The sequence below is a fragment of the Zootoca vivipara genome, chromosome 6 (assembly GCF_965207765.1).
Source record: "Zootoca vivipara chromosome 6, rZooViv2.hap1.1, whole genome shotgun sequence".
Taxonomy (NCBI): domain Eukaryota; kingdom Metazoa; phylum Chordata; class Lepidosauria; order Squamata; family Lacertidae; genus Zootoca; species Zootoca vivipara.
The window spans coordinates 584,058-598,200 of NC_142589.1; the positions used below are offsets into that span (position 1 = coordinate 584,058).

Below are 14,143 nucleotides of genomic sequence, written 5' to 3' on the forward strand. Positions count from 1 at the left end.
CTCTGCCAACCATAACTGGGCCAAGACTTCTCTGTTCCATCACAGCATCCATGACATCATCCAGCCCTTGACACAAGGGAGAATGGATTGCGAGTCGCAGGTTATGAAACTCCACACAGGGATTTTTAGCGGCTAACAGCACAACCCTAACAATGTCTACTTGCAAAAAGGGAAGAGTAGCCAAAGAATGCTCCAACTACCACACAATTGCGCTCATTTCACACGCTAGCAAGGTTATGCTTAAAATTCTACAAGGCAGACTTAGGCAGTATGTGGACCGAGAACTCGCAGAAGTGCAAGCTGGATTTCGAAGGGGCAGAGGAACCAGAGACCAAATAGCAAACATGCGCTGGATTATGGAGAAAGCTAGAGAGTTCCAGAAAAACGTCTACTTCTGCTTCATTGACTATGCAAAAGCCTTTGACTGTGTCGACCACAGCAAACTATGGCAAGTTCTTAAAGAAATGGGAGTGCCTGATCACCTCATCTGTCTCCTGAGAAATCTCTATGTGGGACAAGAAGCTACAGTTAGAACTGGATATGGAACAACTGATTGGTTCAAAATTGGGAAAGGAGTACGACAAGGTTGTATATTGTCTCCCTGCTTATTTAACTTATATGCAGAATTCATCATGCGAAAGGCTGGACTAGATGAATCCCAAACCGGAATTAAGATTGCCGGAAGAAATATCAACAACCTCAGATATGCAGATGACACAACCTTGATGGCAGAAAGTGAGGAGGAATTAAAGAACCTTTTAATGAGGGTGAAAGAGGAGAGCGCAAAATATGGTCTGAAGCTCAACATCAAAAAACCCAAGATCATGGCCACTGGTCCCATTACCTCCTGGCAAATAGAAGGGGAAGAAATGGAGGCAGTGAGAGATTTTACTTTCTTGGGCTCCTTGATCACTGCAGATGGTGACAGCAGTCACGAAATTAAAAGACGCCTGCTTCTTGGGAGAAAAGCAATGACAAACCTAGACAGCATCTTAAAAAGCAGAGACATCACCTTGCCTACAAAGGTCCGTATAGTTAAAGCTATGGTTTTCCCAGTAGTGATGTATGGAAGTGAGAGCTGGACCATAAAAAAGGCTGATCGCCGAAGAATTGACACTTTTGAATTATGGTGCTGGAGGAGACTCTTGAGAGTCCCATGGACTGCAAGAAGATCAAACCTATCCATTCTGAAGGAAATCAGCCCTGAGTGCTCACTGGAAGGACAGATCGTGAAGCTGAGGCTCCAATACTTTGGCCACCTCATGAGAAGAGAAGAATCCTTGGAAAAGACCTTGATGTTGGGAAAGATGGAGGGCACTAGGAGAAGGGGACGACAGAGGACAAGATGGTTGGACAGTGTTCTTGAAGCTACGAACATGAGTTTGACCAAACTGCGGGAGGCAGTGGAAGATAGGAGTGCCTGGCGTGCTATGGTCCATGGGGTCACGAAGAGTCGGACACGACTAAACGACTAAACAACAAAAACAAGTTAGGATTGCAGCCTCAAACTTGATTTTTTAGGTATGCGAGTCAGTCAAATCTTGTAAGAGAACACGGTATTTTGCCCATCCCTCATGATAACAAAACAGGATTTTTCATTTCATTTTAATATTTATTTCCCCATTTTTCTTTCTATAGAAACCAAATGCAAACAAAACAAGAACAGCATTATAAACCATTCAACAAACGGACGAACCCCATGAATGCTTCCTAGGCTGTTGGATTTTCCATTCCAGAGCAGCGTGTTCCCCACGCATCCTCTGCTCAAATTGCTAAAAAGCAAACAAAGACACACATTCCCACAGAGGTAAATGTTATGTTGCTACAGCCTTTGAAAGGACCTCAGCTATCTCTGCTCATGTAAATAAGCGGAAAGGTGTGAAGGGAATCAGACCCTTGTGTGTTATGTTCATTCAACCATGGGACCGCAGTTCTGCTAGATTCTCCCCTCCCAGAGCTATCAAGAGCTAAAGGAGCAAAGGGGAGAATAAGACACGGCATGAGCACTTGGCTGCTATGTAAAAACAGCTCAATTCACTCTTGCTCAGGTGAAAAGTGATCAGGTGATGGTGGAGGAGGAGGAGGAGAATTGGTGCAGAGCAAATCACAAAGGCCAAACACAGCAGGAGGGGACCTGGCAGCCTGCCCAGGCGCTGGCAACAATAGAGCCTTAACAAAGCAAACCCGCCTGTTAATCCCGTGGGTGGGAAGCCTCTTGACTGCCAGGCAGTGGAAGTTACACCTGGCTCTGCGCAGAGGCTTTCATCTCCCCCAGTTTGAGAGACTGGAGCAGAGAGGCTACCACTGGGCCCGAGGTCAAGGGTTTGGAAAGGGTCACAAGGTGTCTAGTTCAAAGGGGAAAATTTTGCACTCAATAGGTTATCAAGGACACACACACAAAAGCAATCAGAGGGAAAAGGATGATGGGAAAAACAGCTTGCCGAGAACAGAAATTCTTCCTACTGAACAGTGGAAAATGTGGCCTCAGATTCTCAGTCACTTTTAAAAGCTGGGCTGGACCAAGTCAGTTTTGCCGTTTGAGGCGAAGGACAAGATGGTGACCCTGATGTTCTATGTACAGAAGCCAGCTGGTCTGGCCGTTGAATCTTATTTCAATATATTTTAATGGAATAGTGTTCTCTATCACATCTGAGGGCAGCATCATCACCCTATATCATTTTGTGGCTTAGCCCTCCCCCCTGGCTGGTTATCAGAGTGTAGAACAGACACATAGCATACATAGCTATGGTCTCTCTCTCACACAAAAAGAGTACAGTGGTAACTCTGGTTACAAACGCTTCAGGTTACAAACGCTTCAGGTTACAGACTCAGAAATAGTACCTCGGGTTAAGAACTTTGCTTCAGGACAGGGCCGGCTCTAGGTAAGGTCCCGGTGGCGCGGCGCGGCAAAGCCAGGCGGGACGCTGTGAGGGCGGGGGCGCCGGAGCGATCTCTGCGCCTCAGCGCCAGGGCGCCCGACCAGCTCCAGACTGCCCTGCTTCAGGATGAGAACAGAAATTGTGCTTCGGCAGTGCGGTGGCAGCAGGAGGCCCCATTAGCAAAAGTGGTGCTTCAGGTTAACAGTTTCAGGTTAAGAACGGACCTCCGGAATGAATTAAGTTCTTAACCAGATGTACCACTGTACAGCCATGGGGTTGCCACTGCTGCCCCCCAGCATCTGCCACCCAAGACAGTTGCCTAACTCTGCCTAATGGTAGAGCCAGCCCTGTCCATATGTCTTGCTACTCCTCCACTGCCCAGAGATAGAAGGACCAGTGTCTGGGCTGATGTCAAGCTGCAGAGGCACATGGCAAGTGTAAGGCAAAGGTGAAGTCATCACCTGAGATGATGGACTTTGCCTGCTTGCCAGAGTAGCAGATAAAGAGGAACTCCCTGGAGGCACCATTAGGAACTGAGGGGTGGGGAGAGAAATGCAGGACAGTTTGAATTCTACTAAAAGCAATTCCTAACAACAAAGGGACACGGCAAAGGGATGATATCCACAATATACAAAATACTGCTCCAAAACCCCACAAGCCCCCTAGACATAATAAAAAAACAATGGGATGACATCATAGGCTATGAGATTAACCCCACCCAATGGACCAGGATGTGGTCTAAACCCCCTTTAATCCATATCAGCGAAAAGAAAAGAACTCACTCTGAAACTCACTTACAGATGGTACCTAACGCCATGGAAACTAGCGCTAATACACCCAGGAACCTCACCAAAATGCTGGAGAGGATGCACCTCCACAGGCACATACCTTCACATGTGGTGGGAATGTCCTAAAATCCAACTCTTCTGGACAGCAATCATACAAGAAATATGCAAAAATAACTAAACAAGTATTAGAAGTCACCCCAGAACTGCCCTACTAAACGCCTTCCAAGATAATAATGCCCACTCACACCACAAAGAGCTCATAACCCATCTCCTCTCAGCAGCCAGAAGCCTCATAGTCAGACACTGGAGAGACTTGTCAGGAGTAAGCATGGACCAATGGTATCAAATAGTATGGGAATGGCCTTATTAGAAAAACTAACCAACAACTGAAAGTGACACAGGGACAAATAGAAGAAGACGCCTTCACCCCGGTATGGCTCCCCTTTATCACATACCCAGCCCAACAAGACAACAACAAGAATCCGGCGACAGCATACAAATCAATCTGGCTAACCTGATTCAAAAATACACACTCACACACAAAAACAATTCTCACTACAGCCATAGCTGCCAAGTTATCCCTTATTTTAAGGGATTTTCTCTTATGCTGAATAGGCTTCCTCGCGAGAAAAGGGAAAACTTGGCAGCTATGACTACAGCCAACCAAAGACAACCAACCACACCCTGAGCCACCCCCAACCTCTCTCACCACCAAGGAAATACAACAAGTGAATAGTAAGAGAACCCAGACAAGTAATGCTGACACAACCCCCCACACACACACTAAGTAGAAGAACAGAAGCATAACCACCCCACCCCACCCCCACTCACCATTTACCCCTCCCCTCCCCCCTTTTTTCTCCCTAATTGTTTAAACCAATTCATGGACCAGGAACCTATACATTGACCACTAATAATGAAACACATGTTGTAGATATTTTTCCACATTTATTATGCTATTTTTGTGATATACAAATGACATGAGAAAACTTGGTATACTTATTTATAATAAGTAAATAAATAAATAAATAAATGGATTCTGGGTCTGAAAAGGTTGAAGGCACCTCCTGTAACTGCCCTGTAAAGAACAAAAGCTCCACCAGCTTTTACTGATCTGCTTGACATTTCTAACTTGTTTTACTGTAATACTGTGTTTAGTTTGTAACGCACCTTGTGAAATTTGTACCGGTATAAGAAAGTGCAGATTATAAACATTAAAATAAGTAAGTCACTATCTGCTATCATCTAACCACGATGTAAGCCAGGTGCAAGCAAATCGGGATGCCGCCTGGCAGGTCCCTCTCTTGGCCAAAGGGCTCTTTGCCTCCCTCCAGCCTTCCAGAAAGGGGACCAAGCTCATCGACTCGTGAGCCACCAACCGCACCGTCTCCTGGGAAGGGGCCTGGGCTACAGCTGGGACTGCAAGCAATCTGGGCAGCAAACCTCCCTCCTAGCCTGGCTACATGTGACAAGGCCGGAAACATCTGGCCTACCTTGCAATGTGGTTGCTCAGCACAGCCTTCCAGCACCCCCACCCCAAGCCCTCTGTTTCTCCTCCCCACCCTGGCTTTGCGGCTGCCTTTATGAGCCTGGCTATCTTCTCTTTCCAGACTCCCATCATTTACTTGCTTCTTTGCTTCCCGGCCTGTTAATTACAGGCCTGATGTGGGCGAACAGAATAGAGGGAGGGGGTGCTATTTAGATGGATAACTGCTTTTGTTTCCTTCCCCCTGCCAGACTTTGGAAACTGGAAGAGGTGAGTTAAAAGAGGGAGATTTATACCAGGATCCTCTCCCTGCGGCTCACCACCAGGATTTATAACCTGCTCTGGTTCAAACTATGTTCAGGAACTGGTGGCTCATAAAAGTGAAGGATGAAAGGTGCCAGCTGGGACCAGGTGGCAGCAGATGCCGGGAAAGACCCCCCCCCCCCAGCCCTGCCAATGCTCCTCTTGGCCTCCAGCCATCTGCTTGTTGCAGCTCTGGGCATCCCACCCGTGTAGCCTTCCCAGTCCCTCTCCGTTCTTAATTTCAGCTCTCGGGCACTAACAGCCATACTGATTCAATGCTCGGCTGGGGCTGCACTGGATGTTAAGTGGAGGACCATGGTTGAGGGAGATGGTTGCTCCCCACAAGGGTGGGGAACCTGTGGCCCTTCTGATGTTGCTGGACTACAATTCCTATCATCCCAGAAAAGTGACCATGCTGGCTAGTGGTTATGCTTCTGGGGTGGTTATGCTTCTGTTCTTCTACTTAGTTCATGGGAGACTGAGTTCAAGAACAACTGGAGGGCAACACATTCCTCAACTGTGATGTCCTGGCTCCCACTTGTAGATGCAGTACTTGCACTCTCGGCTTGATTACAGCCAAGGCTTTAATCCAAAGGCCACTATAATGCCCAAACATACAGGTTACACAGCTCAGAGGGTCATAGCAGGGTTCTAAGGCATAAACTAAGATGTCGTTGTCCCAACACTTGACATGCCCTCTGAGCTGAGGCCTGGGACTGGGCAATAAACGCCCAGTTGGCGTTGCATCCTTGGCAATGGAGGTGGAGACAATACGGCTGGCTCACTATCCAATCTGGTCTCAGGGGAGCACTTCACTGCTGAGTGATGGTGTTGAAGTCATGCTGCCGCCGCATTGGAAACATCCAATAACACGGAGGTGAGACTGAGAGTCCTAGCACTACACCGACAAGTAGGAGGGAATTGTTGGGAATGACAGGAATTGTGTTACACAAATCAAAACCCACCTGTCCTCCTAACTTCACTCTGAATTGTGCAATGCAGTTCTCCAACCCAAAAATGTGTACAAAAACTCCCCTTATATAAGAGAAAGTGTGTACAAAATGCACATATTGGCAAAAATAGCATGCATTATATTTAGGAGAGATGCACACAAAAATATGCACAAATTTTCATTTGATTTTTTTTGTTTGCAAAGTGATGTGGAAATGGGATGGACTGAATTTACAATTGGAAAAATGAGAAAGTGATAGAAACCAAAATTTGCAGGTTTATCCATCCCTAGTTTTCGGACCCTGCCAGTTCTGTCATTATGTCAGCTTCTGTTCTGGGTCAGAGCACAATCTAGTACATCCATCAGACTGGAAAAAGCCAACACTTTCTTTTTCTTGTCCTCATGGATGTGCAGATAAAACAGGGAGAAGGCTTAAAACTTAAATGTGAAATTCAGTAAAGCACTTGTGCTATTTCTTCCCCATACACCAGGCTCAAGCCAACTTGCCTTTACTGCTCCACTGCCAACCTGCTTTGGGCTGCTCTCCATTGCTAGGGTGTATGGATATGAAACAACAAGTTGGGTGCTTAGTGAAACAATCACAGCATTCCTTTGCCTAATGCCAAACCCATCCACAACAACACACACCACTAGTGCTGATAGGCAATATAGTCCAAAAGATCTAGAGTAAACCAAGTTGCGAAAGGCTGGTCTAGATGTAGTAACTGGGCAAGAATCCCTCACGTAACAAGGGTAGGACAACATCACATAAAATGTTACTACTACTGGCTGGTTTAGCCGGCCAGTCAAAGCCGTTTCCCAGGGTGTGGCTGCTGTCGTCTGCTGACAGCTTCTAGGAGCCACAGGTGAGAGCTGGGAGTAGGATGGGGACCAAAGGTGGACAAACTATCCTTGAAGGAGCACAATGTTTTTACCAAAGGTACTACCCTTCCCTAACACCCCATACACCCTAAACCGGGTAAGGGTAGCCGATGGGTCCCAAACCCTTGGTGAGTTAGGGACTTTCTCTGCATGCGAAGACAGGCTCTGGCGGATTGAATGGACGAGACTAAGAGTGAGTCCAATGGTCAAGAAGAACTGAAAGTCATTTGACAGTGGCATTGCTCCCCATAATTTACACATGTGTTTATCTGTCCCACTTTCCCTCTCTGATTAAACAGTTTCTACAGGTTAGAAAATACAAAAACCAGCACATCTTGATTACCAGCAGCAAAAGCAAGATGAGCACATACTATAGGCAATGGCTCCTGTCATTGGTTCTAAGGATGTCTATTGGTTCTAAGGATGAGAGAGCTACTGCTGCTGCTGCTGCTCCAATGAGTTTCCAAGGTACGTGTTGCGTTGCAATAAAAAGTGGCATGTATATAAGAAGTAGCCTTATACCAAGTCAGACTATGTGATCCATCTTAGCAGTGCAGTCTGTATTGTCTCGACTGACTGGCAGCAAATCCCCAGAGTTTCAGAGAGGAAGACAGACCCAGTCCACCCTGGAGATGCTAAGGATTGACCTTCTGCATGCAAGACAGTTGCTCTACCACAATGGCCTTCCCCAAAGTTCTTTAGAAGTTCAAAAAGAGTTCAAGCCTGGTCCACAAAAATAAAACTTAACTCACTTCACATCTTTAGGTCTGAATTCCGGCTGAACAAGCCCAGGAAGGTACAAGGCAGATGTACAGGCTCCCAAATTGTAGAAGGCTTGTGTGATGTCCTTCAGCATCGGGCACCAAAGATCTGGGATCTTGTCTGTTAATAAGAGAAAAAGAGTTTGAGTGTATCTGTCTATTTGGGGTTCTTTCAATTTCTCGTTTCTTCATTCCCCCCCTTTTAATATAGACATGTATTCACTTTGCCTAATATGCACATTTTTGCAAAGCAATTTTCCCTAATAGAATACATTTTTGTATTTTATTTTCACGAATATATGTATTTTAATGCACACCTTACCCTAGTACATGCATTTTTGAATACATTACGTGGCTGGAGAACTTCGCTGAGTGCAAATTTTGAAGGCTGGCTGTGTTTCTGTTCATGTATTGTTTCACAAAGTGCAAATGAGTTAGGCTCACTTTTAAACAGGAACCTCTGGGCTCATCCAGACTTCCACTTGCCCTGTGCCTAGAAAGCAGACTTCTGCTTGTCCCACACTTTCTAGACACTGGTCTTACCTCTTTGACCCATTGTTTTCTGCTGGGGGAAAAACCACTCTTTTTTCAGAACAAACGTCAATCCATAGAAAACCTGACTGCTGTTTGTTCCAATTCTGGGCTAAACTGTGGGTTTTCTCAGGGGAAAGTAGTAGGGCAAACAAAGGCATAGCTTCTCCTTGAATTCCATTTCATTAGGTCGTCCAGTTGCAGAACACAGGAACAGATCCTTGCCCCTTCTCCAATGAGAAAGAAATATCAGAACCTTTTACTGATCTGGAGCATTTTGGTCTAGAGCCTGGTCTGTTTACCCAAGAACAGATATGCTCAAGAATAAGCAGCATCTCCTCCCGCAATTTCAAGCAGCACGCTTGAAGGGGATGATGTTCCTTGCCACTTGCTTCTGGACCTCATGGGGAATGTTGCAAGAGTCAGCACCTTTATAAGCGCACACCCACAGTACAAACTTATATTAGCTCTATGTTAGTTTAACTTTCATAACTTATCTCTATTGAGGGTAGTAGATTTTTGGGTTAGAGATCCACAGATTTACAGTCCCTAGGTCTCTGGCGGTGGGGAAATTTTCCCACAATAAACTTGGGCTGTGCACACACTGAACCTTTAAAGCACCTTCAAAGCACATTCTCCCCCTCAAAGAATTCTGGTTTACCCCTCTTTTTTGTTAATTCATTAAATATGTACGATGCCCTTCATCTGAAGATCAGAAGGTGGTTTACAGCATAACAAAAGCAAACCAATAAGCCACAAACACATTGAAAGGGTCACAGAATGTCCAGCCAAAGCCCTGGTTACAGAGAAACGTACCATAATTGCCTGGCACCTGAAAATATATAATGGAGGTGCCAGGCGAGACTCTCTGGGGAGAGCATCCCACAAATGCTATGAGTGGCCTGTTGGTGGGTACATTGTCTTGCATGTTTTGACATGCCAAGCTGCGGCAGGCAAAGGGAAGAAGCCCGCTGCAGTCGCACCAGCCCAGCCCTCGCCGCTGCTTCAAGCGTTATAAGAATTTTAAAGTCTTAGATATGTAATAAATGTTCATAAATGTACCAAGCAAACACATACATAAATATATAAACCACATGTCTGAAACCCCACAGACAAAGTCCTTAAACCATTTTGTCCCTCCCAAATTGACCTCAAATATTTGCAAGGTCGTTCACAAATCCTGTCTTAAGGGTATGTCTGTGTATGAATAGGGTGAGCCTGTGACTTGGCTCAGGAGCTAAGTATTTATCATTACAAAAAGACTGGCCAGGCTCCCCAGGTAATCCAGTCAATTGACCATTAACAGGTAACCTGCCAGACAGGAGATAAACAATGCACTCAGATTTCTGTTGTAGACCGCCTCTTCTGTGATGTATGTCTGATGTATGGAGGGGTGGTCTTGAGATCCAGGGCAGGCTATATAAGGGCAGGCACACCTTTGTTCTGGGTCCTCCTCCTTTCTCCTGCCTGGGAGGGGAGCACCCTGTTGCAACAGCTTCAATAAAGATCAGGCTTACTAGCTGCTTTGCTTCTCAATATTTTCTGGTTCGGCCTCTGTTGTTTTCTCCTACCGATGGAGAACCTACAAAGGACTCTGTAAGGGCTCTTGTGTACCCCATAAGGGAATAAGGGCAGATTTTGTTTACAACACAAGGGCGCACTCAGGCCATCCTGCACAGCTTTGCAAGGTGCTGGAGGCCAGCGCAGGAGAGAGGCAGCAACACTGCTGCTACCTCTCCTCCTCCGGGTCAGGCCTGACCTGGGAGTGGAGCCGTGGCTGGTGGGGCGTTGGGCCATTGCACGATGAAGCTGTCTCCGCAGCTCTCTCTCTCGCTGGGTTCGGCTTCCCTCCCCGTGGCTCTGGCTATGATGAGGGGCCTGTCATGGAGGCACCTCCTGAAAAATGTGCCTGGGACCACAGCCCCCTCCAGCCCCCGATGCTACACCACTGGTGCCAAGGTTTGGGGACTATGCTGCAACCAACCACAAGTGACCAGAGAATTTTATATGCATTACAGCAAGTTTATATGCTCCCTCTCACTCGGACAAAGAATTTGTTACCTTTGTCCCAAAAGAAACCAGAACCACTGTCTGCCTGATGGATGAAGGAACAAGAGAGGCTGTCTGTTGCTGACTCACGGCCTTGGGAAAGCAGGCCTTGCCCCCACCCCAAGGCCAAGTGTGGTTGCCATTCTGCTGCCCCCCCCCCCCCCGGCCACTTGGTTTAACTACGGTACCTCAGCTAGAAAGGCAAGAAGACCCCCCCCCCAAATCCCAGAGCACTGAGGCCCCTTCCCTTCCCTGTCTAAGCAGATAAGCCAGCAGGCTGCTCAGGGTGACTCAAGCCTTCATAGCACATCATTGCCTGAGGGAAACAAATCTTTACCATCAGTCTGACAAACCACTGCCTTTCTTTGTTGCAGCCATTTGCAGCTGGTGGGCCTCTTCCCCCCCCCCTTTGTTGCCAGCTTAACAGATCCTCTAATTACCATGTAGGAGGGGAGGAGGGAAACTGCCGCTTTTAGGCTCCCTCACTTTTCCCTCTCCACCTCACAATTACCTGACGCCTGGCTGGGCCATATCCTGAGCAATTTAGTTGCTGGGGGTGGGAAGGTTCTTTGGCTGGGGCAGGGTGGGGTCTGGGAGGGATATGGAGGGTGGGGGGCAAAGCAGCATCACACACAGGCAAGAGCGCTAGGAGTGGGGGGGGGGCTGGCAAGAGCCGGGAGGCAGAAATGAATGAGGGACGGAGCCAGGTGTGCACAACCCGTCTCTGAGCTATGTGCCTCCTGGGCAGACGGTTGGCTGGGAAGCTGGTGCTGCAAGAGATTAGCAATATTGCTGGGCACTAATGGGCGAAGGCTCTGGCACGGAAGATTTGCCAGCTGTCTGAGAGGTAGCGCATACCCTCCAACATTCCTCAGGTGAAAATGGGGACATTTCTCATTCCCCTCCTGGGACCCCTCCCCCCTTCCCTACCAGAAGAAGGACAAGTGTCATTGCCACTACACCAACGGGACACAGTACACAGTCCCTTCTTTGGCAGATTTACAGGGGGGGGGGACACACACCAAACAATAAATTTTAGAAAGGGGGCAAGACACACAAACCGAGAAATCCTTGTGCTCCACTCTGCTCCCCCTTTCTCGCTGCCCAGAGTGCCCTTGCCCTCTGCCTGCCCCTCAGAGCTGGCGTATCATGCAGGTCTGGGCCTCCTCCTTCTCGCCCATGAGCTGCCCAAAGGAGGAGACAAGCAGTGGCAGCCATGGACAGTCATGGAGAGGCCATGAGATTCTCCCCCCTCGTAGCCACTGCTGCCATCACTTGTTTAAAGTTCTATTATGTTCTTATATACAGTGGTACCTCTGGTTAAGAACTTAATTTGTTCCGGAGGTCCGTTCTTAACCTGAAACTGTTCTTAACCTGAAGCACCACTTTAGCTAATGGGGCCTCCTGCCTCCACTGGAGCACAATTTCTGTTCTCATCCTGAAGCAAAGTTCTTAGCCTGAGATACTATTTCTGGGTTAGCGGAGTCTGTAACCTGAAGCGTCTGTAACACAAGGTACCACTATATGTTGGAAGCTGCCCAGAGTGGCTGGGGCAACCCTGTCAGATGGGTAGAGTACTACTGCTACCTACTGCTACTACTAATAATCCACACTCCCACTTGTCCTATATGTATTCACTTATGCTTGTCTTGTGCTTTTTGGGCACGAGTCCAAGAGGCTTTTCATTTGCTCTACTGCTTTCCCTGAGAAAAGCCACTGTTTAGCACTGAATCAGAACAAACATCAATCTACAAAAACCCAATTCACTTTTTTTTACAGTTCAGCAGTAAACAGTGGATTTTCCTGAGGAAACCGACAGAGCAAACGAAAAACCTCTCAGACCCGTGCCTTAAAAGCACAAGACGAATGGGCGTGTGGATGAGCCCTAATATAGGCTTATCTGCAACAATATTTGTCCAAAATCTTAATAACCACTAAAACACATCTCCAATTTGCCTGAGGTCTTTGCATCCTCATGGAAGCCTACACTGCTACCCACATGGGTAGTTCTGAACCGGAGCCGGCTGTCTCTAATAACTTCCCCAGCTGTGCTAAGCCATTAGTTCCTGAATGTTTATTGCTAGTGTTCTCCACTCTGTGCAAGAGTGAAAGCCCCATGGTGAAGCTTATGAAAGCCAGAAAAGTCAAGTCTGGTAAACATGCCCACTCCCCTGTAGCTTATGCTACAATGAGAAAAAGCTGCTTTCCTGAAACCCAAGAACGGATGCAGGAAGCGAAGGAAGATCCTTCTCCCTCTGATAAAGCCATTATATCCCCGGATCTCTTGGCTGCTTTCACATCTGCTGGGTGAGTCCAAGCACTTGAAGCCTGCCCACATGCTCTTCGGTGGATTGGGCAACCTCCCCGAGGAGCTGAGCAGGAGGCGGAAGCTCACGGCATCTGTGACAGCTCCTTCCGCCTAAAAACTGACATGCGCTTCTCTGCAGGCCTCCTCCAAGAGAATGCAGGGGTGGATTATGGCCTCTAGATCAGGCTTGTTTCATGTTCTCCTACTCTGAGCACTGCTCCGAACTTGTGCCTCACGGGAAAGCCGCCTCTGCTTTGGACACGACATTGAGATGGAGGAAATGCCAGTTTCCATCTCAAAAAAAACCCATGGGGCTTCCACACAATGGTTTTGTTTCCACAAAGATAATTATTTCCTATACCCCTGGTGGCTGCAAATTTCCCATTCAAAATAAATTAAAAAAATAAATTAAAAATTGTCCTGTAGCACCTTAGAGACCAACTAAGTTTGTTCTGGGTATAAACTTTCGTGTGCATGCACACTTCTTCAGATACACAAAAAGCTTATGCCCAGAACAAACTTAGTTGGTCTCTAAGGTGCTCTAAGATGCACACGCTGCGCAGATCGCTTCTAGCACATCCTAGCGCCGTGGAACCCGGATGTAAACACTTCCAGGTCCGCAATGGTCGGAAACCGAAGCGGCCACAAGCGGAGGCAGTCGCAAACTGAGGTTTGACTGTATGTACGGTATTACTTGCTCACCTATAACTGTCATTCATATATTTCCTGTCTCTCCCACCTAAGAGTCATTCATATATTTCCTGTCTCTCCCACCTAAGGCCGTGATGCCTGGGCATCTCCTAGGCAGAGGAGATGGAAAACTTTGGTTCTGAAATAGACAGAAAGGTGGATGGAGGTGTGTGATCCACTTGTATTTCCTGTTCTCAGGGATTTCCTAAAAATCCACAAGCAACACAAAGAGCACTTGGGAGGCTATATGCCCTGTTTCTCTGAAAATAAGACGTAGCCATAAAATAAACCATAGAAGGATTTTTAAGTATCCAAGGAATATAAGCCATACCCCAAAAATAAGACATAGTGATAGGCGCAGCAGCAATGCCAGCCGTGGCAGGAGGGGAAAAATAAGACATCCCCTGAAAATAAGCCATAGTGTGGTGTTTTTTTGCGGAAAAATAAATATGACAGTGTCTTATTTTCGGAAAAACACGATATAACCCGTGGGCAACAGATACCATATGTTTGC

General features: G+C 47.1%; 1 protein-coding gene across 1 annotated transcript in view; it reads right to left on the minus strand.

The window, feature by feature from the left end:
* FAM178B (family with sequence similarity 178 member B) overlaps window positions 1–14,143 on the minus strand; it is a 180,628-nt gene that overhangs the window by 109,253 nt on the left and 57,232 nt on the right. Inside the window, exon 9 of the mRNA XM_035118861.3 lies at window positions 8,043–8,172. Within this exon, the coding sequence (XP_034974752.2) occupies window positions 8,043–8,172 (130 nt within the window). The remainder of the gene's footprint in view (window positions 1–8,042; window positions 8,173–14,143) is intronic.